General features: G+C 41.0%; 1 protein-coding gene across 3 annotated transcripts in view; it reads left to right on the top strand.

Annotated features, from left to right (window-relative positions):
• Positions 1 to 20092, top strand: part of LOC147376741 (CD5 antigen-like) — a 33138-nt gene extending 13046 nt beyond the window's left edge. For all 3 annotated transcript variants that reach the window (XM_086393492.1, XM_086393493.1, XM_086393491.1), the window contains 3 exons: positions 4870 to 5193; positions 12937 to 13260; positions 19095 to 20092. In XM_086393492.1, coding sequence (XP_086249618.1) covers positions 4870 to 5193; positions 12937 to 13260; positions 19095 to 19114 — 668 coding nt within the window. In that variant the 3' untranslated portion in view covers positions 19115 to 20092. The remainder of the gene's footprint in view (positions 1 to 4869; positions 5194 to 12936; positions 13261 to 19094) is intronic.
• The last annotated feature ends 3873 nt before the right edge of the window (positions 20093 to 23965 follow it).

Here is a 23965-nt window from a genome sequence, read left to right as displayed (position 1 = left end):
CTCACAGGAAACCAACACACAACAACTGTGTATATATATGTATGCATGAGTGCATGCTCAGTCGCTTCAGTTGTATCTGACTCTTTGTGACCCTATGGACTGTAGTCTGCCCATCTCCTGTGTCCATGGGATGCTCTGTGAAAGAATATTGGAGTAGGTTGCCGTGCCCTTCTCCAGGGGATCTTTTCCACCCAGGGATTGAACCCAAGTGGATTCTGTACCCACTGCACCACCTGGGAAGCCTATATCTATACACATATTCTTATAAAAATTATATATAGATTATATATATATATATATATACACACACATATGTCCCTTAGCCAAATCACAGTCTAATGAAAAGGAGATAAACACACAGAAAATTATTAATGCATGCAGCTACTACTGCTAAGTCACTTCAGTCATGTCTGACTCTGTGCGACCCCATAGCACAGAGCCCACCAGGCTCCCCCATCCCTGGGATTCTCCAGGCAGGAACACTGGAGTGGGTTGCCATTTCCTTCTCCAATACATGAGAGTGAAAAGTGAAAGGGAAGTCGCTCAGTTGTGTCCGACTCTTAGCAACCCCCTGGACTGCAGCCTACCAGGCTCCTCCATCCATGGGATTTTCCAGGCAAGAGTACCGGAGTGGGGTGCCATTGCCTTCTCCATATTAATGCATAGAAAGCAAATATATGAAAGGAATAAAGGAATACAACAACAATTATATATATATATATATATATATATATATATATATATCTATATCTGTTGCTGCTGCTGCTGCTAAGTCACTTCAGTCGTGTCTGACTCTGTGTGACCCCAGAGATGGCAGCCCACCAGGCTCCCCCATCCCTGGATTCTCTGGGGAAGAATACTGGAGTGGGTTGCCATTTCCTTCTCCAATGCATGAAGGTGAAAAGAGAAAGTGAAGACGTCCAGTCATGTCTGACTTTAGCGACCCCATGGACTGCAGCCTACCAGGCTCCTCTGCCCATGGGATTTTCCAGGCAAGAGTACTGGAGTGGGGTGCCATTCCCTTCTCCGATATATATATATATATAATCTCTAGGCAGTAGAAATTTGGGTCCTCAGAAATTGTATTTCATTCATATAGGTATCTGAGTCATTCCATGTAGCTCTTGTTGTCATATACTGTTCATAGTCTGATAGACCACAAGCCAAGAGTCCAAATGTTGTCCCTCCAGGTACAACAGAGCTCTCCCTGGAGGCTTGGCAAACTTAGATCTTCTTTATCACTATATCTCTCCTGGGTTGAGGGGACTTGATGGGATTTCTTCCAGCCTATTAAATAGAATCTTCTTGAGGACAGCAATGCTAACTATCTTGATCATCACTGTTCTCTGTGTTCATAAAACAGTACTTGGAATGTAGTATCCAGAAGTTTCCTGATAGGTTTGTCCCTTGTCTCCCTACGCAGTCATCTATACTCCATGTCTAGGTCTTGGTTTCCTCAGAATTTACCTGTAGGCTCTGTGAAGCCCATCTCCCACTCTCAACACATAGAATCTTCTAGACCCAGTTTTCGGGCTCTGAGACTTTGAGGCTCTGACTCTTCCCTTACTCAGCACTCTCTGTATTTCTTCTGAGCTAGGTTCTTGGACATGGGAAAATGTCATGAGAAGGAGCAAGGGTGGTTGGGAGTGGATCATTGATACTGATAGAGAGAGTCAGGTTGTTTAGCCCAAATTATATCTAGACATCTCCATACTTTCAGTGCAGGGGAAATAGGTTCAATCTCTGGTCAAAGAGCCACAATCCCACAGTGGCTAGAATGAAAACTGTCACACAAGTGTATGTTCCTCGGTTGTTTGTCTCATCACAACAACGATTTGGAGTGACGGACATTAAAGCTCTCAGGGCGTCACAGCTCTCGGGTCTTGGACAAACCATATTATAGCTCTTAGGCAAATCAGTGTTACAGCTCTATTTTATTTAGAAGATAGCAGGAGAATCCATCCTCGAAGTGTGAGGGCATGCCAACCCAAAGACTCGAAGAAAAGAGAGTGGAGGAGTGGGCGGGGAGGGAGGGAGGGAGGGAGAGAGAGAGAGAGAGACAGAGAGAGAGAGAACACACAAGCGGGAGAGAGAGAGAGAGTTCATGAGAAAGAGCTTTGGCTCCTCCTTTTATGTTTTTTTCCTCCACCTGGGCCTGCCCTGTGCAAATTGGACTTAGCAGGAGTGCTGTTTGTTCTGCCTGAAGTCTTCATTCTGGTCCTCGGACCTTCCTTTGACCTTCCTTGTCTTTTAGCCACCACCATTTTGGACTCCTTTTCCCTGTTTTACCTATGTATAACACAGCTCTCCAAGACCTGAGAGCTGTGACACACTGAGGGCTTTAATGTCTGTCGCTCCAAATCTTTGTTGTGACGAGACAAAGAACCGAGAAACATACACTCGTGTGACAAAAACCACATTACAGAAAGTTAATTGGGATGAAAAATCACAGGGTTATGTCCCAGATTAAGGGACAAGATAAAGCCCCAGAAAAACAACTAAATGAAGCAGAGATCGGCAGCCTTCCAGTAAAAGAATTCAGAATAATGATAGTGAAGATAATGATAGTAAAGATCATAGGATCTCAGAAATAGAATGGAGAAGATGGAAGAGATGTTTACCAAAGACCTGTAAGAACTAGAAAACCAACAGAGATGAACCATACACTAGAAGGAATCAGTAGCAGAATAACTGAGGCAGAAGAACAGATAAGTGACCTGGAGGACTTCATGGTGAAAATCACTGCCACAGAACAGAATATAGAAAAAAGAATGAAAACAATGAAGACCAGACTAAGAGGCCTCTGGGACAACAGTAAACACAACGGCATTTGCATTATAGGGGCCCCAGAAGGAGAAGAGAGAGAGAAAGGACCCAAGAAAATATTTGAATAATAGATGAAAATTTCCCTAACGTGGAAAAGAAATAGTTAAAAAAGTCCAGGAAGTGCAGAATCCCAGGCAGGATAAATTCAAGGAGGAACACAATGAGACACACACATAGTAATCAAACTGACAAACGTTAAAGACAAAGATAAAATATTAAAAGCAACAAGGGGAAAATGACAAATAACATATAAGGGAACTCCCATGAGGTTGTAAGCTGATTTCTCAAGAGAAACTCTACAAGCCAGAAGAGAATGGTATGATATATTTAAAGTGAAGAAAGAAAAACCTGCAACCAAGAAAACATTACCCATCAAGACTCCCATTCAGATTTGATGGAGAAATCAAAAGCTTTCCAAACAAGTAAAAGTTAAGAGAGCTCAGCAACACCAAACCAGCTTTACACAAATGCTAAAAAAACTTCTCTAGGCAGGAAATACAAGAGAAAGAAAAGACACACACAAAATAAACCTAAAACAATTAAGAAAATGGTAACAGGATCATACATATGGAAAATTAACTTAAATGTAAGTGAATTAAATACACCAATCACAGGACTTAGACTGACTGGGTGGATGAGAACATGTGCATGTAGGCACTTACACTTAGCACAGCACTCTATGTAACTCCCCAAATTGTATGTAATTATTTTGTACTGCTAGGTTAATCATGTTTCCATTATGGCTTGTAATTGTAGTTATCTTTTATTTTTTGTCTGGCTATTGATTGTGAAACTAATAAACATCTTTTACTATTGAGATCATGTAACTAGCAGCTGCTTAATACCATTGGCCATTTTTCTGGTCAACAGAGAAATGAAAGAATTCTGTATCACTAAAACTACCATTTAATAGAAAACCTGTAGTCATTTTTCAAAATCCAGATGCATATTAGAATTATCCTGGAAATTTTTGAAAAATGCAAATTCTGAGGGACTGCTTTTAATCTCCAAAACTCCAGATGTATTTCTAATGAGCCACCATGTTTAAAAACAACTGGATATATAATGACCTTTTACTTTTATCTGGTCTGTTTCAATTTTTCTATTTCATGTTCAGTGTTTCATGTTTTAGTTTCATTTAGTTTATGTTTTCCAGTTTCTCAGTCTTTTTTTTTGATGTTCTCTCTCAAGCCATTATCAAGCATAGTAGAAAACCTTTTGTATACATATATATATATATAGTTTGTATAATACATATATTTTAGAAAATTTATGGTTTTTTGCTTAGCTAAAACACTTATGACATTTTGACTTCACTTGTTTGACCTAGTATGAACAGAGCGCTAGATTTCTAATTTATATTCACTCAAAACCTTGACTTAATTCCACATATTTTGGCCTCTAGAATTACTGCTGGTAATCTACTAAGTTTATTATCTTAGATTAAAAAAAAAAAAAACTGAATGAGGCTTGAAAGTTCTAATCCAGTTCTGAGAATATAAAGGAAAAACCTTTATATTAAAAAAAAAAACAAACAAACAGGGAGCTAACTTGTGATACAGTATTATTAACTGAAATACAGGGTTTGTTCAAATTTCAGACAAAATGCATGTATGTACGCTATACTTTGGCTGAAAGGGAATTACAAGACAAACTAAAATTTTATGCAACGTATTTATTGATATGATCATTATAGCATGGTGCATCTTAATTCCTGTTAGAAAATCTACTTTTGAAATAATCATATGAAGCACTTATTTGTACCAAATCCAAAGGTAGGGATACTAAGCCTGTTTTTCCAAGTTTCACCAAGGGCCAAGTAAAATTACAGATTAAATTGTAATAATAATAATACAAGAATGTAGCAGAACCAGAACTCAGAGATGGAGTCCTGGAGCTCCTCTTCCTTGTCTTCCCTTTTGACCCCCACTTTCTCACCCTTCAGTTTTCCACATCCTGAAAGTGGTAGAAGAATTCCAAAACACTGCATACATACTCTCTGGGCCACTCCTAATCTCCAACCAATATCTCATTTCTTTGCAGAGTCTCCTCCCAAAGTGCGACTGGTGAGAGGTCCCCATCGCTGTGAAGGGCGGGTGGAAGTGGAACGGAATGGCGAGTGGGGCACTGTGTGTGACAATGGCTGGAACATGAAAGATGTGGAAGTGGTGTGCCGGGAGCTGGGCTGTGGAGCAGCCAAGGGGACACCAAGTGGTAATTTGTATAAGCCACTGGCAGATGAAAAACAAAAAATCTTCATCCAAGACATCAACTGCAATGGGACAGAAGATAAATTGATTGAATGTGACCAGGTGGAAGATGTTTTTGATTGCTCCCATAGCGAGGATGCAGGGGCAATATGTGAGAGTGAGTATGGCAGGACTCAAGGACTATATGCCAACTGCCATACCCCACATGACCACTCTTTGTCCTCTTTATCTTTATTCTCCCCCATGAACTAATGATTAACTGATTCCTTTTCCTTCACTTCCCACCCTTTCTCAACTGTGGACCCTGGAGACAAACATATCCTCATCTAGAACTGTTACTCCTCCTTGGTTGAGCAGTGGCACTAGTGATAAAGAACCCACCTGCCAATGCAGAGACTTAAGAGATGTGGGTTCAGTCCCTGGGTGGGGAAGATCCCCTGGAGGAGAGCACAGCAACCCATTCCACTATTCTTGCCTGGAGAATCCAATGGACAGAGGAGTCTGGTGAGCTACAGTCCATAGGGTCACACAGCGTTGGACACGACTGAAGCGACTTAGCATGCACACTTGGTTGACCTAATGATTTTCTCTTAGTTTCAATCTTAGTTTTTCTTTGTTTCAATCTATCCAAGAACCGGATTCTCTTCTTCACACACACAAATATGCACAGATCTAATAACCACTAAACATTTGTATCTAAAGCTCAGTTGGAATTATGGGGAAGAAATGAGCTCCCAAAATATAATGTAAGGTTTTCAGTTTCAAGGAGACTATCATCTAGTTAGGTAGACAGGAGATGCTCATAGGAAACCAACACACAACAACTGTGTATAAATATGTATGCATGAGTGCATGCTCAGTTGCTTCAGTTGTGTCTGACTCTTTGTGACTCTATGGACTGTAGTCTGCCAGTCTCCTCTGTCCATGGGATGCTCCAGGCAAGAATACTGAAGTGGGTTGCCATGCCCTCCTCCAGGAGATCTTTTCCACCCAGGGATTGAGCCCAGGTAGATTCTGAACTCACTGAGCCACCTGGGAATCCTATATATATATATATACACATATTCATATACAACAATTATATATATATAGTATATATTATATTAATATATATGTATATAATAGACTAGTCCCTTAGCCAAATCACAGTCTAATTGAAAAGGACATAGACACACAGAAAGTTATTAATGCATAGAAAGCAAATATATGAAAGGAATAAAGGAATACAACAACAATTATATATACATATATATATATATGTATATGTATATGTATATGTATATAGGCATTAGAAATTTGGGTCCTCAGAAATTGTATTTCATTCATATAGGTATCTGAGTCGTCCCATGTAGCCCATGTTGTCATATACTGCTCATAGTCTGATGGACCACAAGTCAAGAGTCCAAATACTGTCCCTCCAAGTACAACAGAGCTGTCCCTGGAGGCTTGGCAAACTTAGATCTTCTTTATCACTATATCTCTCCTGGGCTGAGGGGACTTGATGGGATTGCTTCCAGCCTATTAAATAGAATCTTCTTGAGGACAGCAATGCCAGCTATCTTGATCATCACTGTTCTCTGTGTTCATAACATAGTACTTGGAATGTAGTATCCAGAAGTTTCTGGATAGTCTTGTCCCTTGTCTCCCTATGCAATCGTTACACTCCATGAATAAGTCTTGGTTTCCTCAGAACTTATCTGGAGACTCTGTGAAGCCCATCTCCCACTCCCAACACTTAGAATCTTCTAGACCCAGTTTTAGGGCTCTGAGACTTTGAGGCTCTGACTCTTCCCTTACTCAGCACTCTCTGTATTTCTTCTGAGCTAGGTTCTTGGACATGGGAAAATGTCATGGGAAGTAGCAAGGATGATTGGGAGTGGATCATTGATACTGAGAGAGAGAGTCAGGTTGTTTAGCCCAAATTATATCTAGACATCTCCATGCTTTCAGTGCGGGGGGAACAGGTTCAATCTCTGGTCAAAGAGCCACAATCCCACAGTGGCTAGAATGAAAACCACATTACAGAAAGTTAACCAGGATGAAAAATCACAGGGTTATGTCCCAGATTAAGGGACAAGATAAAGCCCCAGAAAAACAACTAAATGAAGCAGAGATCGGCAGCCTTCCAGTAAAAGAATTCAGAATAATGATAGTAAAGATAATGATAGTAAAGATCATAGGATCTCAGAAATAGAATGGAGAAGATGGAAGAGATGTTTACCAAAGACCTGTAAGAACTAGAAAACCAACAGAGATGAACCATACACTAGAAGGAATCAGTAGCAGAATAACTGAGGCAGAAGAACAGATAAGTGACCTGGAGGACTGCGTGGTGAAAATCACTGCCACAGAACAGAATATAGAAAAAAGAATGAAAACAATGAAGACCAGACTAAGAGGCCTCTGGGACAACAGTAAACACACCGGCATTTGCATTATAGGGGTCCCAGAAGGAGAAGAGAGAGAGAAAGGACCCAAGAAAATATTCGAATAATAGATGAAAATTTCCCTAACGTGGAAAAGAAATAGTTAAAAAAGTCCAGGAAGTGCAGAATCCCAGGCAGGATAAATTCAAGGAGGAACACAATGAGACACACACATAGTAATCAAACTGACAAACGTTAAAGACAAAGATAAAATATTAAAAGCAACAAGGGAAAAATGACAAATAACATATAAGGGAACTCCCATGAGGTTGTAAGCTGATTTCTCAACAGTAACTCTACAAGCCAGAAGAGAATGGTATGATATATTTAAAGTGAAGAAAGAAAAACCTGCAACCAAGAATGCATTACCCATCAAGACTCCCAATCAGATTTGATGGAGAAATCAAAAGCTTTCCAAACAAGTAAAAGTTAAGAGAGCTCAGCACCTCCAAACCAGCTTTACACAAATGCTAAAGAAACTTCTCTAGGCAGGAAACACAAGAGAAGGAAAAGACATACACAAAATAAACCTAAAACAATTAAGAAAATGGTAATAGGATCATACATATGGAAAATTAACTTAAATGTAAATGAATTAATACACCAACCACAAGGCTTAGACTGACTGGGTGAATGAGAACATGTGCATGTATGCACTTACACTTATCACAGTACTCTACTTTAGTCCCCAAATTGTATGTAATTATTTTATATTGCTAGGATAATCATGTTTCCACTATGGCTTGCAATTGTCATTATCTTCTATTTTTTGTCTGGCTATTGATTGTGAAACTAAGAAACATCTTTTACTATTGTGATCATGTAACTAGTAGCCGCTTAATACCATTGGCCATTTTTCTGGTCAATAGAGAAATGAAAGAATTCCATATCACTAAGATCAGATCAGTCGCTCAGTCGTGTCTGACTCTTTGCAACCCCATGAATCACAGCATTCCAGGCCTCCCTGTCCATCACCAATTCCCGGAGTTCACCCAGACTCACGTCCATCGAGTCAGTGATGCCATCGAGCCATCTCATCCTCTGTCGTCCCCATCTCCTCCTGCCCCCAATCCCTCCCAGCATCAGAGTCTTTTCCAATGAGTCAACTCTTCGCACGAGGTGGCCCAAGTACTGGAGTTTCAGTTTTAGCATCATTCCTTCCAAAGAAATCCCAGGGCTGATCTCCTTCAGAATGGACTGGTTGGATCTCCTTGCAGTCCAAGGGACTCTCAAGCATCTTCTCCAACACCACAGTTCAAAAGCATCAATTCTTCGGTGCTCAGCCTTCTTCACAGTCCAACTCTCGCATCCACACATGACCACAGGAGAAACCATAGCCTTGACTAGACGAACCTTTGTTGGCAAAGGAATGTCTCTGCTTTTGAACATGCTATCTAGGTTGGTCATAACTTTCCTTCCAAGGAGTAAGTGTCTTTTAATTTCATGGCTGCAGTCACCATCTGCAGTGATTTTGGAGCCCGGAAAAATAAACTCTGACACTGTTTCCACTGTTTCCCCATCTATTTCCCATGAAGTGATGGGACCGGATGCCATGATCTTCGTTTTTTGAATGTTGAGCTTTAAGCCAACCTTTTCACTTTCCTCTTTCACTTTCATCAAGAGGCTTTTAGTTCCTCTTCACTTTCTGCCATAAGGGTGGTGTCATCTGCATATCTGAGGTTATTGATATTTCTCCCGGCAATCTTGATTCCAGCTTGTGTTTCTTCCAGTCCAGAGTTTCTCATGATGTACTCTGCATATAAGTTAAATAAACAGGGTGACAATATACAGCTTTGACGAACTCCTTTTCCTATTTGGAACCAGTCTGTTGTTCCATGTCCAGTTCTAACTGTTGCTTCCTGATCTGCATATACGGTTCTCAAGAGGCAGATCAGGTGGTCTGGTATTCCCATCTCTTTCAGAATTTTCCACTGTTTATTGTGATCCACACAGTCAAAGGCTTTGGCATAGACAATAAAGCAGAAATAGATGTTTTTCTGGAACTCTTTTGCTTTTTATATGATCCAGAGGATATTGGCAATTTGATCTCTGGTTCCTCTGCCTTTTCTAAAACCAGCTTGAACATCAGGAAGTTCACGGTTCACATATTGCTGAAGCCTGGCTTGGACAATTTTGAGCATTACTTTACTAGCATGTGAGATGAGTGCAATTGTGAGGTAGTTTGAACATTCTTTGGCATTGCCTTTCTTTGGGATTGGAATGAAAACTGACCTTTTCCAGTCCTGTGGCCACTGCTGAGTTTTCCAAATTTGCTGGCATATTCAGTGCAGCACTTTCACAGCATCATCTTTCAGGTTTTGAAATAGCTCGACTGGAATTCCATCCCCTCCACTAGCTTTGTTCATAGTAATGCTTCTAAGGCCCACTTGACTTCATATTCCAGGATGTCTGGCTCTAGGTCAGTGATCACACCATCGTGATTATCTGGGTCATGAAGATCTTTTTTGTACAGTTCTTCTGTGTATTCTTGCCATCTCTTCTTAATATCTTCTGCTTCTGTTAGGTCCATAGCATTTCTGTCCTTTATCGAGCTCATCTTTGCATGAAATGTTCCTTTGGTGTCTCTGATTTTCTTGAAGAGTTCTCTAGTCTTTCCCATTCTGTTGTTTTCCTCTATTTCTTTGCATTGATCGCTGAAGAAGGCTTTCTTTTCTCTTCTTGCTATTCTTTGGAACTCTGCATTCAGATGTTTATATCTTTCCTTTTCTCCTTTGCTTTTCGCTTCTCTTCTTTTCACAGCTATTTGTAAGGCCTCCCCAGACAGCCATTTTGCTTTTTTGCATTTCTTTTCAATGGGAATGGTCTTGATCTCTGTCTCCTGTACAATGTCACGAACCTCATTCCACAGTTCATCAGGCACTCTATCCATCAGATCTAGTCCCTTAAATCTATTTCTCACTTCCACTGTATAATCATAAGGGATTTGATTTAGGTCATACCTGAATGGTCTAGTGCTTTTCCCTACTTTCTTCAATTTGAGTTTGAATTTGGCAATAAGGAGTTCATGGTCTGAGCCACAGTCAGCTCCTGGACTTGTGTTTGCTGACTGTATAGAACTTCTCCATCTTTGGCTGCAAAGAATATAATCAATCTGATTTCGGTGTTGACCATCTGTTGATGTCCATGTGTAGAGTCTTCTCTTGTGTTGTTGGAAGAGGGTGTTTGTTATGACCAGTGCATTTCCTTGACAAAACTCTCTTAGTCTTTGCCCTGCTTCATTCCGTATTGCAAGGCCAAATTTGCCTGTTACTCCAGGTGTTTCTTGACTTCCTACTTTTGCATTCCAGTCCCCTATAATGAAAAGGACATCTTTTTTGGGTGTTAGTTCTAAAAGGTCTTGTAGGTCTTCACAGAATCATTCAACTTCAGCTTCTTTAGCGTTACTGGTTGGGGCATAGACTTGGATTACTGTGATATCGAATGGTTTGCCTTGGAAACGACCAGAGATCATTCTGTCGTTTTTGAGATTGCATCTAAGTACTGCATTTCGGACTCTTTTGTTGACCATAATGGCCACTCCATTTCTTCTGAGGGATTCCTGCCTACAGTAGTAGATATAATGGTCATCTGAATTAAATTAACCCATCCAGTCCATTTCAGTTCGCTGATTCCTAGAATGTCGACATTCACTCTTGCCATCTCTTGTTTGACCACTTCCAATTTGCCTTGATTCATGGACCTGACATTCCAGGTTCCTATGCAATATTGCTTTTTATAGCATCCGACCTTGCTTCTATTACCAGTCACATCCTCAGCTGGGTATTGTTTTTGCTTTGGCTCCATCCCTTCATTCTTTCTGGAGTTATTTCTCCACTGATCTCCAGTAGCATATTGGGCACCTACTGACCTGGGGAGTCCCTCTTTCAGTATCCTATCATTTTGTCTGTTCATACTGTTCATGGGGTTCTCAAGGCAAGAATACTGAAGTGGTTTGCCATTCCCTTCTCCAGTGGACCACATTCTGTCAAATCTCTCCACCATGACCCGCCCCTCTTGGGTTGCCCCACAGGCATGGCTTAGTTTCATTGAGTTAGACAAGGCTGTGGTCCTGGTGTGATTAGATTGACTAGTTTTCTGTGAGTATGGTTTCAGTGTGTTTGCCCTCTGATGCCCTCTTGCAACACCTACTGTCTTACTTGGGTTTTTCTTACCTTGGGCATGGGGTATCTCTTCACGGCTGCCCCAGCAAAGCGCAGCCATTGCTCCTTACCTTGGACGACGGGTATTTCCTCACTGCCGCCCTTCCTGACCTTCAAAGTGGGATAGCTCCCCTAGGCCCACTGCCATTTAATAGAAAAACCTGTAGTCACTTTTCAAAATCCAGATGCATATTAGAATTATCTTGGAAATTTTTGAAAAGTGCAAATGCTGAGGGACTGCTTTTTATTTCCAAAGCCCCGGATGTATTTCTAATGAGCCACCATGTTTAAAAACAACTGGATATATGATGACCTTTTACTTTTATCTGGTCTGTTTCAATTTTTCTATTTCATGTTCAGTGCTTCATGTTTTAGTTTTCATTTAATTTATGTTTTCCAGTTTCTCAGTCTTTTTTTTTTTTTTTTTTTGATGTTCTCTCTCAAGCCTTTATCAAGCATAGTAGAAAACCTTTTGTATACATATATATATATATATATATATATAGGTTGTATAATACATATATTTTAGAAAATTTATGGTTTTTTGCTTAGCTAAAACACTTATGACATTTTGACTTCACTTGTTTGACCTAGTGTGAACAGAATGCTAAATTTCTAATTTATATTCACTCAAAACCTTGATTCAGGTCCACATATTTTGGCATCTAGGATTACTTCTGGTAATCTAGAAAGTTTCTTATCTTAGATTAAAAAAAAAAACTGAATATGGCTTGAAAGTTCTAATCCAGTTCTGAGAATATAAAGGAATACTATGTTGTTAAGAAAAACCAAACAAACAGGGAGCTAACTTGTGATACAGTATTATTAACTGAAATACAGATTTTGTTCAGATTTCAGACAAAATACATGTATGTATGCTATACTTTGTTTGGCTGGAAGGGAATTACAAGACAAACTAAAATTTTATGCAGCGTATTTATTGATATGATCATTATAGCATGGTGCATCTTAATTCCTGTTAGAAAGTATACTTTTGAAATAGTCATATGAAGCACTTGTTTGTACCAAATCCAAAGGTAGGGATATTAAGCCTGTTTTTCCAAGTTTCACCAAGGGCCAAGTAAAATTACAGATTAAATTGTAATAATAATAATACAAGAGTGTAGCAGAACCAGAACTCAGAGATGGAGTCCTGGAGCTCCTCTTCCTTGTCTTCCCTTTTGACTCCCACTTTCTCACCCTTCAGTTTTCCACATCCTGAAAGTGGTAGAAGAATTCCAAGAAGACTGCATACATGCCTGAGTGCTCTCTGGGCCACTCCTAATCTCCAACCAATATCTCATTTCTTTGCAGAGTCTCCTCCCAAAGTGCGACTGGTGAGAGGTCCCCATCGCTGTGAAGGGCGGGTGGAAGTGGAACGGAATGGCGAGTGGGGCACTGTGTGTGATGACAGCTGGAACATGAAAGACGCGGAAGTGGTGTGCCGGGAGCTGGGCTGTGGAGCAGCCAAGGGGACACCAAGTGGTAATTTGTATAAGCCACTGGCAGATGAAAAACAAAAAATCTTCATCCAAGATGTCAACTGCAGTGGGACGGAAGATAAATTGATTGAATGTGACCAGGTGGAAGACGTTTTTGATTGCTCCCACAGTGAGGATGCAGGGGCAATGTGTGAGAGTGAGTATGGCAGGACTCAAAGACTATATGCCAACTGCCCATACCCCGCATGACCAGTCTTTGTCCTCTTTATCTTTATTCTCCACCATGAACTAATGGTTAACTGATTCCTTGTCCTTCAATTCTCACCGTTTCTCAACTGAACCCTGGAGACAAATATATCCTCATCTAGAACTGTTACTCCTCCTTGGTTGAGCAGTGGCACTAGTGATAAAGAACCCACCTGCCAATGCAGAGACTTAGAGACGTGGGTGCAATCCCTGGGTGGGGAAGATCCCCTGGAGGAGGGCACAGCAACCCACTCCAGTATTCTTGCCTGGAGAATCCTCATGGACAGAGGAGCAGAGTCAAACAGGACTGAGTGACTACGCTCAGTGGTCATGGAGCAAATAACCATGGCAAAGCTATTTAATTGTGCTGCTCATCAATTCTCTTGTTTTTAAAATGCAGCTAATGATACTTGCCTTTGTATATGAACATGCTTCAAGCAGTATTAAGTGCTAGATTATTATAAAGTATTATATTGAATTCTATATAATAGGGATAGGACACACAGTTCCATGTACTTGTTGAAGTCTTCAATTAAAAAAAAAAAGCTACTAGAAAGCCATTCATAAGTATTAGACTTTTATAAACTAGATGGGAAAGTAAAAGGTCTTAGTTAAGGGAACAGACCTGGCACATGGATTGGAAACTAGAGGAAGGGCTATGATCACAGAAACACAAGCAGGTAGAGAGCTACAGAAGTGTTGATGGGATTTGAAGGTTCAAAGTCAGGAGGGGCGGCCTTGCCTAAGGTAAGGAGCAGTGGCTGTGCTTTGTTGAAGCAGCTGTGAAGAGATGCCCCACGTCCAAGATAAGAGAAACCCAAGTAGATGGTAGGTGTTGTGAGAGGGCATCAGAGGGCAGACACACTGAAACCATAATCACAGAAAACTAGCCAATCTGATCACATGGACCACAGCCTTGTCTAACTCAATGAAACCAAGCCATGCCGTGTGGGGCCACCCAAGACAGACAGGTCATGGTGGACAGGTCTGACAGAATGTGGTCCACTGGAGAAGGGAATGGCAAACCACTTCAGTATTCTTGCCTTGAGAACCCCATGAACAGTATGAAAAGACAAAATGATAGGATACTGGAAAAGGGACTCCCCAGATCCCAATATGCTACAAGGGATCAGTGGGGATATCACTCCAGAAAGAATGAAGGAATGGAGCCAAAGCAAAAACAATATCCAGTTGTGGATGTGACTGGTGATAGAAGCAAGGTCTGATGCTATAAAGACAATATTGCATAGGAACCTGGAATGTCAGGTCCTTAAATCAAGTCAAATTGGAAGGGGCCAAACAGGAGATAGCAAGAGTGAATGTCAACATTCTAGGAATCATGGAACTAAAGTGGACTGGAATGGGTGAATTTAACTCAGATGACCATTATATCTACTACTATGGGCAGGAATCCCTTAGAAGAAATGGTGTAGCCATCATGGTCAACAAAAGAGTCTGAAATGCAGTACTTGGATGCAATCTCAAAAATGACAGTATGATTGTTTGTTTCCAAGCCAAACCATTCAATATAATGGTGATCCAAGTCTATGCCCCAACCAGTAACGCTTAAGAAGCTGAAGTTGAACAGTTCTATGAAGACCTACAAGACCTTTCAGAACTAACACACAAAAAAGATGTCCTTTTCATTATAGGGGACTGAAATGCAAAAGTAGGAAGTCAAGAAACACCTGGAGTAACAGTCAAATTTGGCCTTGGAGTACAGAATGAAGCAGGGCAAAGGATAATAGAGTTTTGCTAAGAGAACGCACTGATGATAGCAAACACCCTCTTCCAACAACATAAGAGAAGACACCACAAATGGACATCATAGATGTTCAACACTGAAATCAGATTGATTATATTCTCTGCAGTCAAAGTTGGAGAAGCTCTATACAGTCAGCAAACACAAGACCAGGAGCTGACTGTGGCTCAGATCATGAACTCGTTATTGCCAAATTCAGACTTAAATTGAAGAAAGTAGGGAAAACCACTAGACCATTCAGGTATGACCTAAATCAAATCCCTTATGATTATACAGTGGAGGTGAGAAATAGATTTAAGGGACTAGATCTGAAAGAGTGCCTGATGAACTATAGACGGAAGTTTGTGACATTGTACAGGAGACAGGGATCAAGACCATCCCCATGGAAAAGAAATGCAAAAAAGCAGAATGGCTGTCTGAGGGGGCCTTACAAATAGCTGTGAAAAGAAGAGAAGTGAAAAGCAAAGGAGAAAAGGAAAAATATTCCAATTTGAATGCAGAGTTCCAAAGAATAGCAAGGAGAGATAAGAAACCTTCCTCACTGATCAATGCAAGGAAATAGAGGAAAACAACAGAATGGGAAAGGCTAGAGAACTCTTCAAGAGAATTAGAGATACCAAGGAAACATTTCATGCAAAGATGAGCTCAATAAAGGACAGAAATGGTATGGACTTAACAGAAGCCGAAGATATTAAGAAGAGGTGGCAAGAATACACAGAAGAACTGTACAAAAAAGATCTTCATGACCCAGATAATCACGATGGTGTGATCACTCATCTAGAGCCAGACATCCTGGAATGTGAAGTCAAGTGGGCCTTAGAAAGCATTACTATGAACAAAGCTAGTGGAGGGGATGGAATTCCAGTTGAGCTATTTCAAAACCTGAAAGATGATGCTGTGAAAGTGCTGCACTGAATATGCCAGCAAATTTGGAAAACTCAGCAGTGGCCACAGGACTGGAAAAGGTCAGTTTTACTGCCGCACAATTGCACTCATCTCACATGCTAGTAAAGTGATGCTCAAAATTCTCCAAACCAGACTTTGGGAATACATGAATGTGAACTTCCAGATGTTCAATCTGGTTTTAGAAAAGGCAGAGGAACCAGAGATCAAATTGCCAACATCTGCTGGATCATTGAAAAAGCAAGAGAGTTCCAGGAAAACATCTATTTCTGCTTTATTGACTATGCCAAAGCATTAGACTGTGTGGATCACAATAAACTGTGGAAAATTCTGAAAGAGATGGGAATTCCAGACCACCTGACCTGCCTCTTGAGAAACCTATATGCAGGTCAGGAAGCAACAATTAGAACTGGACATGACACAACAGACTGTCTCCCAATAGGAAAAGGAGTATGTCACGGCTGTATGTTGTCACCCTGCTTATTTAACTTCTATGCAGAGTACATCATGAGAAATGCTGGGCTGGAAGAAGCACAAGCTGGAATCAAGATTGCCAGGAGAAATATAAATAACCTCAGATATGCAGATGACACGACCTTTGTAACAGAAAGTGAAGGGGAACTCAAAAGCCTCTTGATGAAAGTGAAAGAGGAGAGTGAAATAGTTGGCTCAAAGCTCAACATTCAGAAAACTAAGATCATGGCATCTGGTCCCATCACTTCATGGGAAATAGATGGGGGAACATTGGAAACAGTGTCAGACTTTATATTTTTGGCTCCAAAATCATTGCAGATGGTGACTGCAGCCATGAAATTAAAAGATGCTTACTCCTTGGAAGGAAAGCAATGACCAACCTAGATAGCATATTAAAAAGCAGAGACATTACTTTGCCAACAAAGGTCCATCTAGTCAAGGCTATGGTTTTTCCAGTGGTCATGTATGCATGTGAGAGTTGAACGGTGAAGAAAGCTGAGCACCGAAGAATTGATGCTTTTTAACTCTGGTTTTGGAGAAGACTCTTGAGAGTCCCTTGGACTGCATGGAGATCTCCATCCTAAAGGAGATCAGTCCTGGGTGTTCATTGGAAGGACTGATGTTGAGGCTGAAACTCCAATATTTTGGCCACCTCATATGAAGAGTTGACTAATTGGAAAAGACCCTAATGCTGAGAGGGATTGGGGGCAGGAGGAGAAGGGGACGGCAGAGGATGAGATGGCTGGATGGCATCACCGATCGATGGACATGAATTTTGGTGAACTCTGGGAGTTGGTGATGGACAGGGAGGCCTGGCATGCTACGATTCATGGGGTCAAAAAGAGTCGGACATGATTGAGCGACTGGATTGAACTGAACTAAACTGTAGACGATTTTTTTTCTTCTTTCCATTCCCCACTCCATGCCCTGCCTCGGCAGATCCCTTAAATAGAGGCCGGTAAACGGAGACACCAGCTGCTCTGGGCGACTGGGGTGCTGCACAGGGGCATATGGGGCTCTGTCTGTGATGATGGCTGGGGGACAAAGGAGGAGCACGTGGTGTGCGGGCAACTGGACTGTGGAAAGCCAATCTTTGTATCTGTCAAAGCACGGAGAAAGTTTGTCCCTGGAGACGGGCATATCCGGCTAGATGATGTCCATTGCAAAGGGCAAGAGCAGTCCCTGGAGCAGTGTCAGCATAGGTTCTGGGGGGTATCATGACTGCAACCACAAGGAAGATATAGTCGTATTCTGCTTGGGTAAGCCTTGTAGATTGGGCAGTCCCCATGGGGACTGGCATGGACGAAGGTGAAGAAGCTGGTGGTGGGGTGTGAACTCTGAGGGTAAGGGTTATTCTACTAGTGCTGCACAGCTGCCCATAATAGTCACCTACTTTATGTTACTTCAAGGAATTATTGAGAATCCTAGTCGTGGATAGAATGATAATAATAGTTTAAAAATCCCATACCATACAGTTATTGCATGTGAGAACAAAAGAGGTTTTGAAAATTATTCAATTGACACCATTTTTAAATCTGAAGAGAGTAAGAGTCAGAGAAAAGAAGCAATTTTCCAAAATCATAAAAATTGTTTTCAAACGATGGAGCAGAACTAAAATGACCAGTCTTGGCTCAGCTCAGGATTAGTTGACTTAGAGGACCCCAGGTCTCAAACTGTAAGTTAAAACTGTAGGAGATGGTCCCACCTCTTTCTACCTATTGTCACTACCCAGATTTTAAATTAATCTGTGGGAATGGGGCTAGGGGAGGGGTCTCTTTGTGAATATCCATGAGAGTGTCTTTTCAGAGAAGCCAGGATTCCAGCTGTAAATTGTAGACCTCCCTCTATTGTTGGGCTTCCCTTGTGGCTCAGCTGGTAAAGAATCTGCCTGCAATGTGGGAGACCTGGGTTTGATCCCGGGATGGGAAGATCCCCTGGAGAAGGGAAAGGCTACCCCACTCTAGTATTCTGGCCTATGGAATTCTATGGACAGTATAGGCCATGGGGTCTCAACGAGTTGGACACGACTGAGCGACTTTAACTTTCACTTCACAGGAGAGTAAAGGCAGAAATCTTGTCCCCATATGAGTCAGGAAATGCTAAGCATAGCCCTTGGGTGGCTGACCCAAGAGAGTCACAACTCTGATGCCCCAAGCTTTGTAATTAGTGTGGGATGTGACGTGCAGGGCTGCCTGGTTACCTACTCAGGGAATTGTGTAAGAGCTGAGAGATGATCAAAAATATGAAGAGCAGCTAGTGCCCAGAAATGGAGGGCTTTAGTCATGGAAGACTAGTGTTTGAATCTTGAGCCTGCCATTATGAGGCTAGTTAATCTTAGCTAGTAAAAAGGAGATACTTGCTCCATTTCTCTCGAAGAGCTTTGTGATTGTGGAGGGTGAGAAGTGCTAATATAAGTGAATATGGTTTGTGACTCACATGGGAGCTGGTTGAATATGTCTAGGGCACTGAACTAGATTCTGACGTGGTTCACATCAGTGTGAGATAGGTATGTGATTAGGATCTGGGAGGGTCTCCCTTTCCTATTCTGGGAACCAGTCTTCTTTCTTGATCTTTTTGAGCTTGAATGAAATAATCCCTTCTTGACTTGTCCCCATCCTTACTGTACATTCTTCTTCTCTTTACAGAAGGGCAGCCTGACATTTGATGTTTGGCCTGACTCCAGCAGGGCCTGAGTGTCCTTTGCTTTCTCCTGGTCTCAAATGGCTTAGTGCAAGTGCTGGGCCTGCAGGCTCAGCTCCCACTCCCTCAGCCCCTAAGCAAGAATCTGAACACTCTGCTCTCAGAGCCAAGCACCCCCATCACCTCCTGGAGATATGAGTTGTTGAATTCTCTCTTGCCAAGGAAGATGACCTCCCAGTCACCTGCTCTTCACTGCTGACCCTCTGGCATTGATTCTGGCCCCTCCTGCTTCTTTTTAACCAGCCTGGGATCCCCAGGTCTGTTCATTTGACCACTACAGGACATTTCTAAGACCAAACCTACATGTCTGTAAAGAACATGAAAGGAAGGAGACAACAAAAGGAACATTTGAAGGGGAATATGGGTAAATAATGAGATGAAACTTGAGGGAAAGCTCTTTGAATGCTTTTTCTCAAGCCTTCAACACTTTTTCTTAACCTTCAACAATTAACATCTCACTATTCTCCTGTGGTCTGATAGAAACAGACACATTCTTTCAAGAGCAGAGCAGTATCCTGTAATCCTAGACCTTTTCATGACACTTGGAAAAGAAGTATCACACCCTCTGAATGCCCATAATAAAATACCTTTGTTGACTATCCATATACAACTTGCCAACATGGTGTGCATTTAACAAGAAGAATCCCACAAATGTATTTTAATTTCCCCAGGAAAAATGTATGGACCTGAGACTAGAAGGAAAAGGAAGAGATGCAGAAAGAATTTGGGGGAATCCATCATTGTGCCTCATGCCAATCGGATGATATCATTTTGTCAACTCAGATTTTAGGGTCTGTAAGTCTGATGCAAGACAGAATGATACTAAGGAGAGAATCATGGCTTGGTTCTACAAACTAAAAACTTCAGGCTCTGAGACTGAGTTGAGTACCTGTTATGTGTCTGCGTTTATGCTTGCTAATAAAGTAATGTTAAACAGTCTCAAGAGTTGCCTCTCTGTGTGGTATGCTCTTTCTACCCAAGGGGAAAGCAGGTGCATCAGTTTACAGGGGTGGCCTTACAGGTAGGATTAGCTAGAAGAGAACCTGCTGGCAGATGCAGTCATGTGTGTAATATAGTTCTCTCCTCTGGATGGAGAACTTTCTCCCTATTTCCTATCATGGGAAAAATAGAGAAACTTAGCTTAACAAAAGAGAAGAAGATGACCTAATAGACACTTTGATATCGATCGTGTCTACTCAAAGAGATTTTGCCTCTGTTTGATCAGTTATCTCAGGTCTTCCTGATTTTCCTCACAGATTAGTATCATGTTCCCTAAACCATGTAATATCAATTGGGTTGGCCAAAAGTTCATTTGGGTTTTCCCATAACATCTTATGGACAAATCTGAATGAACTTTTTGACCAACCCAACAGAATCTAGAGACCTGCTGAACTGCCTTGACTGAGTCATTGAAAAGCTCTTTTATCCTAAGTAGAGTAGAACAAGGTTGGAATTTCACAAAAGAAACTTTGATTTCCTTTTAATTTTACATTAAAAGTTCTTCAGTAAAATTCTAGCCAGTAAGACACCTGAGAACCAATCAGATAAAAGCAACAGCTGTTGGAGGAGGCCAACTGATCCAAAAAAGCAAGAAGGCAAGACATGACAAGCCTAAAAGATAGTCTTAGAGGTCTAATAAGAATGTGTCATTAAAGAGGAAATTGAGAAGCTGAAGGACAAGGTTGACACTAGCCTGCTAGCACAGTCCAGGAGAAAAGTGTCTCCTGACCCGAGAATATGGCTGTTTATCTTGATTTCCAAAGTGGACATGTGTAAAAATAGTGTATCAGAGCCTGAAGAAATTAGCATAGTGACAACGACTGAGTGCTCATGAACAGTCATGTGTGTTTCTTCTTCCTGGACATGCCGCGAGTCTATCCCAGGTTTGTCTTACTAGAAGGTACCCCAGCCAGATTCCTGCCCCTGCCCTGGCAAGGCAATGGAGTAAAGTGGAGCTCTGCATTCAATGAAAATGTTACCCCTTGAGTATTTTAGGAGTTGCCAGTTGGCATATGCATTATTCCCGCAGAACCTGTCCTGTAACTGGCATCTCCTGACCCTTGCTCCATTCCAGATTCTAGCAATGCCCAAACTTCTCAGCTCACACATGCTCACTACATATTCCTACAGGAGTCCTGAGCAGCAGTGGGCCTCCAGGCCCCGTGGAGCTGGAACCAAACACAAGCACCTACATAATCTCCAGTAGGGAGGGAGACACTTTTCTCCTGGACTGGAAATTTACCCTGAGGCTGCAGCTGCAAATTGGCCACACTCAGTCCCCATTTGGACTTGTTTCCTGGTGGTCCCAGGCTCCTTCAGCCACCAGGGCTGCCAGGGGTCCTTTTATCTAGGTGGGGCTATTCTCACAGCGGAAATGATGCCACTTCACATCAAGGCAGGTAACAACAGTCTGCCTTCTCCATGCTGTTTCTGTTCCTAACTGACTTGTTAGAGAAGACCCCAAAGTTCTAGGGGAGGGCTGATTGAGAAGATTAAAAGGAGCCTGGGTCTTTGAATGATTATGTGAATCTCTGAATGACTCATACTCTGCTGACTGTGTTGTGAATAAAAAATAAACTTTATTTGTATTAAGTCAGTGAGATGTTGGGGTGGTTTTTACAACAGTTTAGTCTGATTAACAAAGTGATAAATAGTGTTTAAAAAAATCGGTTGCATTCCTTTAAGGATCGCCAGAAAAAATTTTTTTTCTAAATATCATGCATTTTATTTTTACTTAATTTTTAGTTGAGTATAGTTGCTTTATAATGTTGTTAGTCTCTGCTGTACAGCAAAGTGAATCAGCTATATGTATACATATATCCCATTTTTTGGATTTCCTTCCCATTTGGTTCACCACAGTGCACTGAGTAGAGTTCCCTGTGCGTACAGTAGTATCTTATTAGTTATCTGTTTTATACGTAATACTGTATATACAACAATTCCAATCTCATAATTCATCCCATCCCCTTGTTCTTACCTTGGTGTCTCTATGTTTGTTCTCTACACCTGTGTCTCTATTTCTGCTTTTCAAATAACTTTATCTGTACCATGTTTCTAGATTCCACATGTAAGCAGTATTATATGATATTTGTTTTTCTCTTTCTGACTTGCTTCACTCTGTGTGACAGTCTCTAGGCCCTTCCATGTCTCTGCAAATGGCAAAATTTCATTCTCCCCTACCCCAAATTTCTAATGATCATGGGGTTTCCTCAAAGCCTCTAGATATCTAGTATTCCATGCTAATTATGAAACATGAAATTTGGCCCACTCATTTTATTTTTACTATAAATTAACTATAATTAATTAATGTATTTTTATTTTGGTAGTCTTCTGAGTCCCCCTTTTTTCTAGAAACTATGCAAGGTGCTCATGGAGAATTCTTTGCCAATATTTTAAAGTATATATCTTAAGACTTTATTTTTTTTAAGAACAATTGTAGGATCACAACAAAACAGAATGGAAGGTACAAAGATTTCCCATACACCTTTTGCCCTCACACATGCATAACTTTCCCCATTCTCTGCATTCCCAATAGAGTAGTATATTTGTTAAAAACAGTGAAAATATAGTGAAATATCATTATCACCCAAATCCCATACTTTGCATTAAGACTCTTTTGATGTTGTTCTATGGGTTTGGGTACATTTATAAACATGTATTTCCCACTATAGTATCATACTGAACAGTTTCATTACCTAAAAATCCTCATTTATCCCTCACTTTCTTCCCACCCCTAGCAACTACTGATCCTTTTACTGAAAAGCTTTAACTTTTCAAGAAAGTCATATCATTGGAATTGTACAGTATATATGCTTCTCAGATTGATTTTTCACTTAGTGATACCTATTAATGTTTCTTGATAGCTTATTTCTTTTTAGTACTAATATTCCATTGTCTGCATGTGCCACTTTTTTGTATACATTTATCTACTGAATCCCATGTTGGTGCTTCCAAGTTTTGACAATTCTGAATATAGCTGCTATAAACATCTGTGTGCAGATTTTTGTGTGGCCATAAGTTTTAAACTCTTTCGGGTAAGTACTAAGGAGCATTTTACAACAATATAGGCATGATCTCTTTTTGTTTCCAAGGCAAACCATTCAATGTCACAGTAATCCAAGTCTATGCCCTAGCCAGTAATGGTGAAGAAGCTGAAATTGGATGGTTCTATGAAGACCTACACAAAGCAAGTGGAGGTGATGGAATTCCAGTTGATCTATTTCAAATCCTGAAAGATGATGCTCTGAAAGTGCTGCACTCAATATGCCAGCAAATTTGGAAAACTCAGCAGTGGCCACAGGGAAAAGGTCAGTTTTCATTCTAATCCCAAAGAAAGGCAATGCCAAAGAATGCTCAAACTACTGCACAATTGCACTCATCTCACAGGCTAGTAAAGTAATACTCAAAATTCTACAAGCCAGGCTTCAGCAACACATGAACCGTAAACTTCCAGATGTTCAAGCTGATTTGAGAAAAGGCAGAGGAACCAGAGATCAAATTGCCAACATCTGCTGGATCATCGAAAAAGCAAGAGAGTTCCAGGAAAACATCTATTTCTGCTTTATTGACTATGCCAAAGCCTTTGACTGTATGGATCACACGAAACAGTGGAAAATTCTGAAAGAGATGGGAATACCAGACCACCTGACCTGCCTCTTGAGAAACCTATATGCAGGTCAGGAAGCAACAGTTAGAATTGGACATGGAACAACAGACTGGCTCCCAATAGGAAAAGGAGTATGTCAAGGCTGTATATTGTCACCCTGCTTATTTAACTTATATGCAGAGTACATCATGAGAAATGCTGGGCTGGAAG

This window comes from Bos grunniens, chromosome 3 (assembly GCF_055505025.1).
Source record: "Bos grunniens cultivar Pamir isolate PY7600 chromosome 3, Bosgru_T2T1.0, whole genome shotgun sequence".
In the NCBI taxonomy this organism is placed as follows: domain Eukaryota; kingdom Metazoa; phylum Chordata; class Mammalia; order Artiodactyla; family Bovidae; genus Bos; species Bos grunniens.
This window is presented reverse-complemented; position numbering and strand designations above follow the sequence as displayed.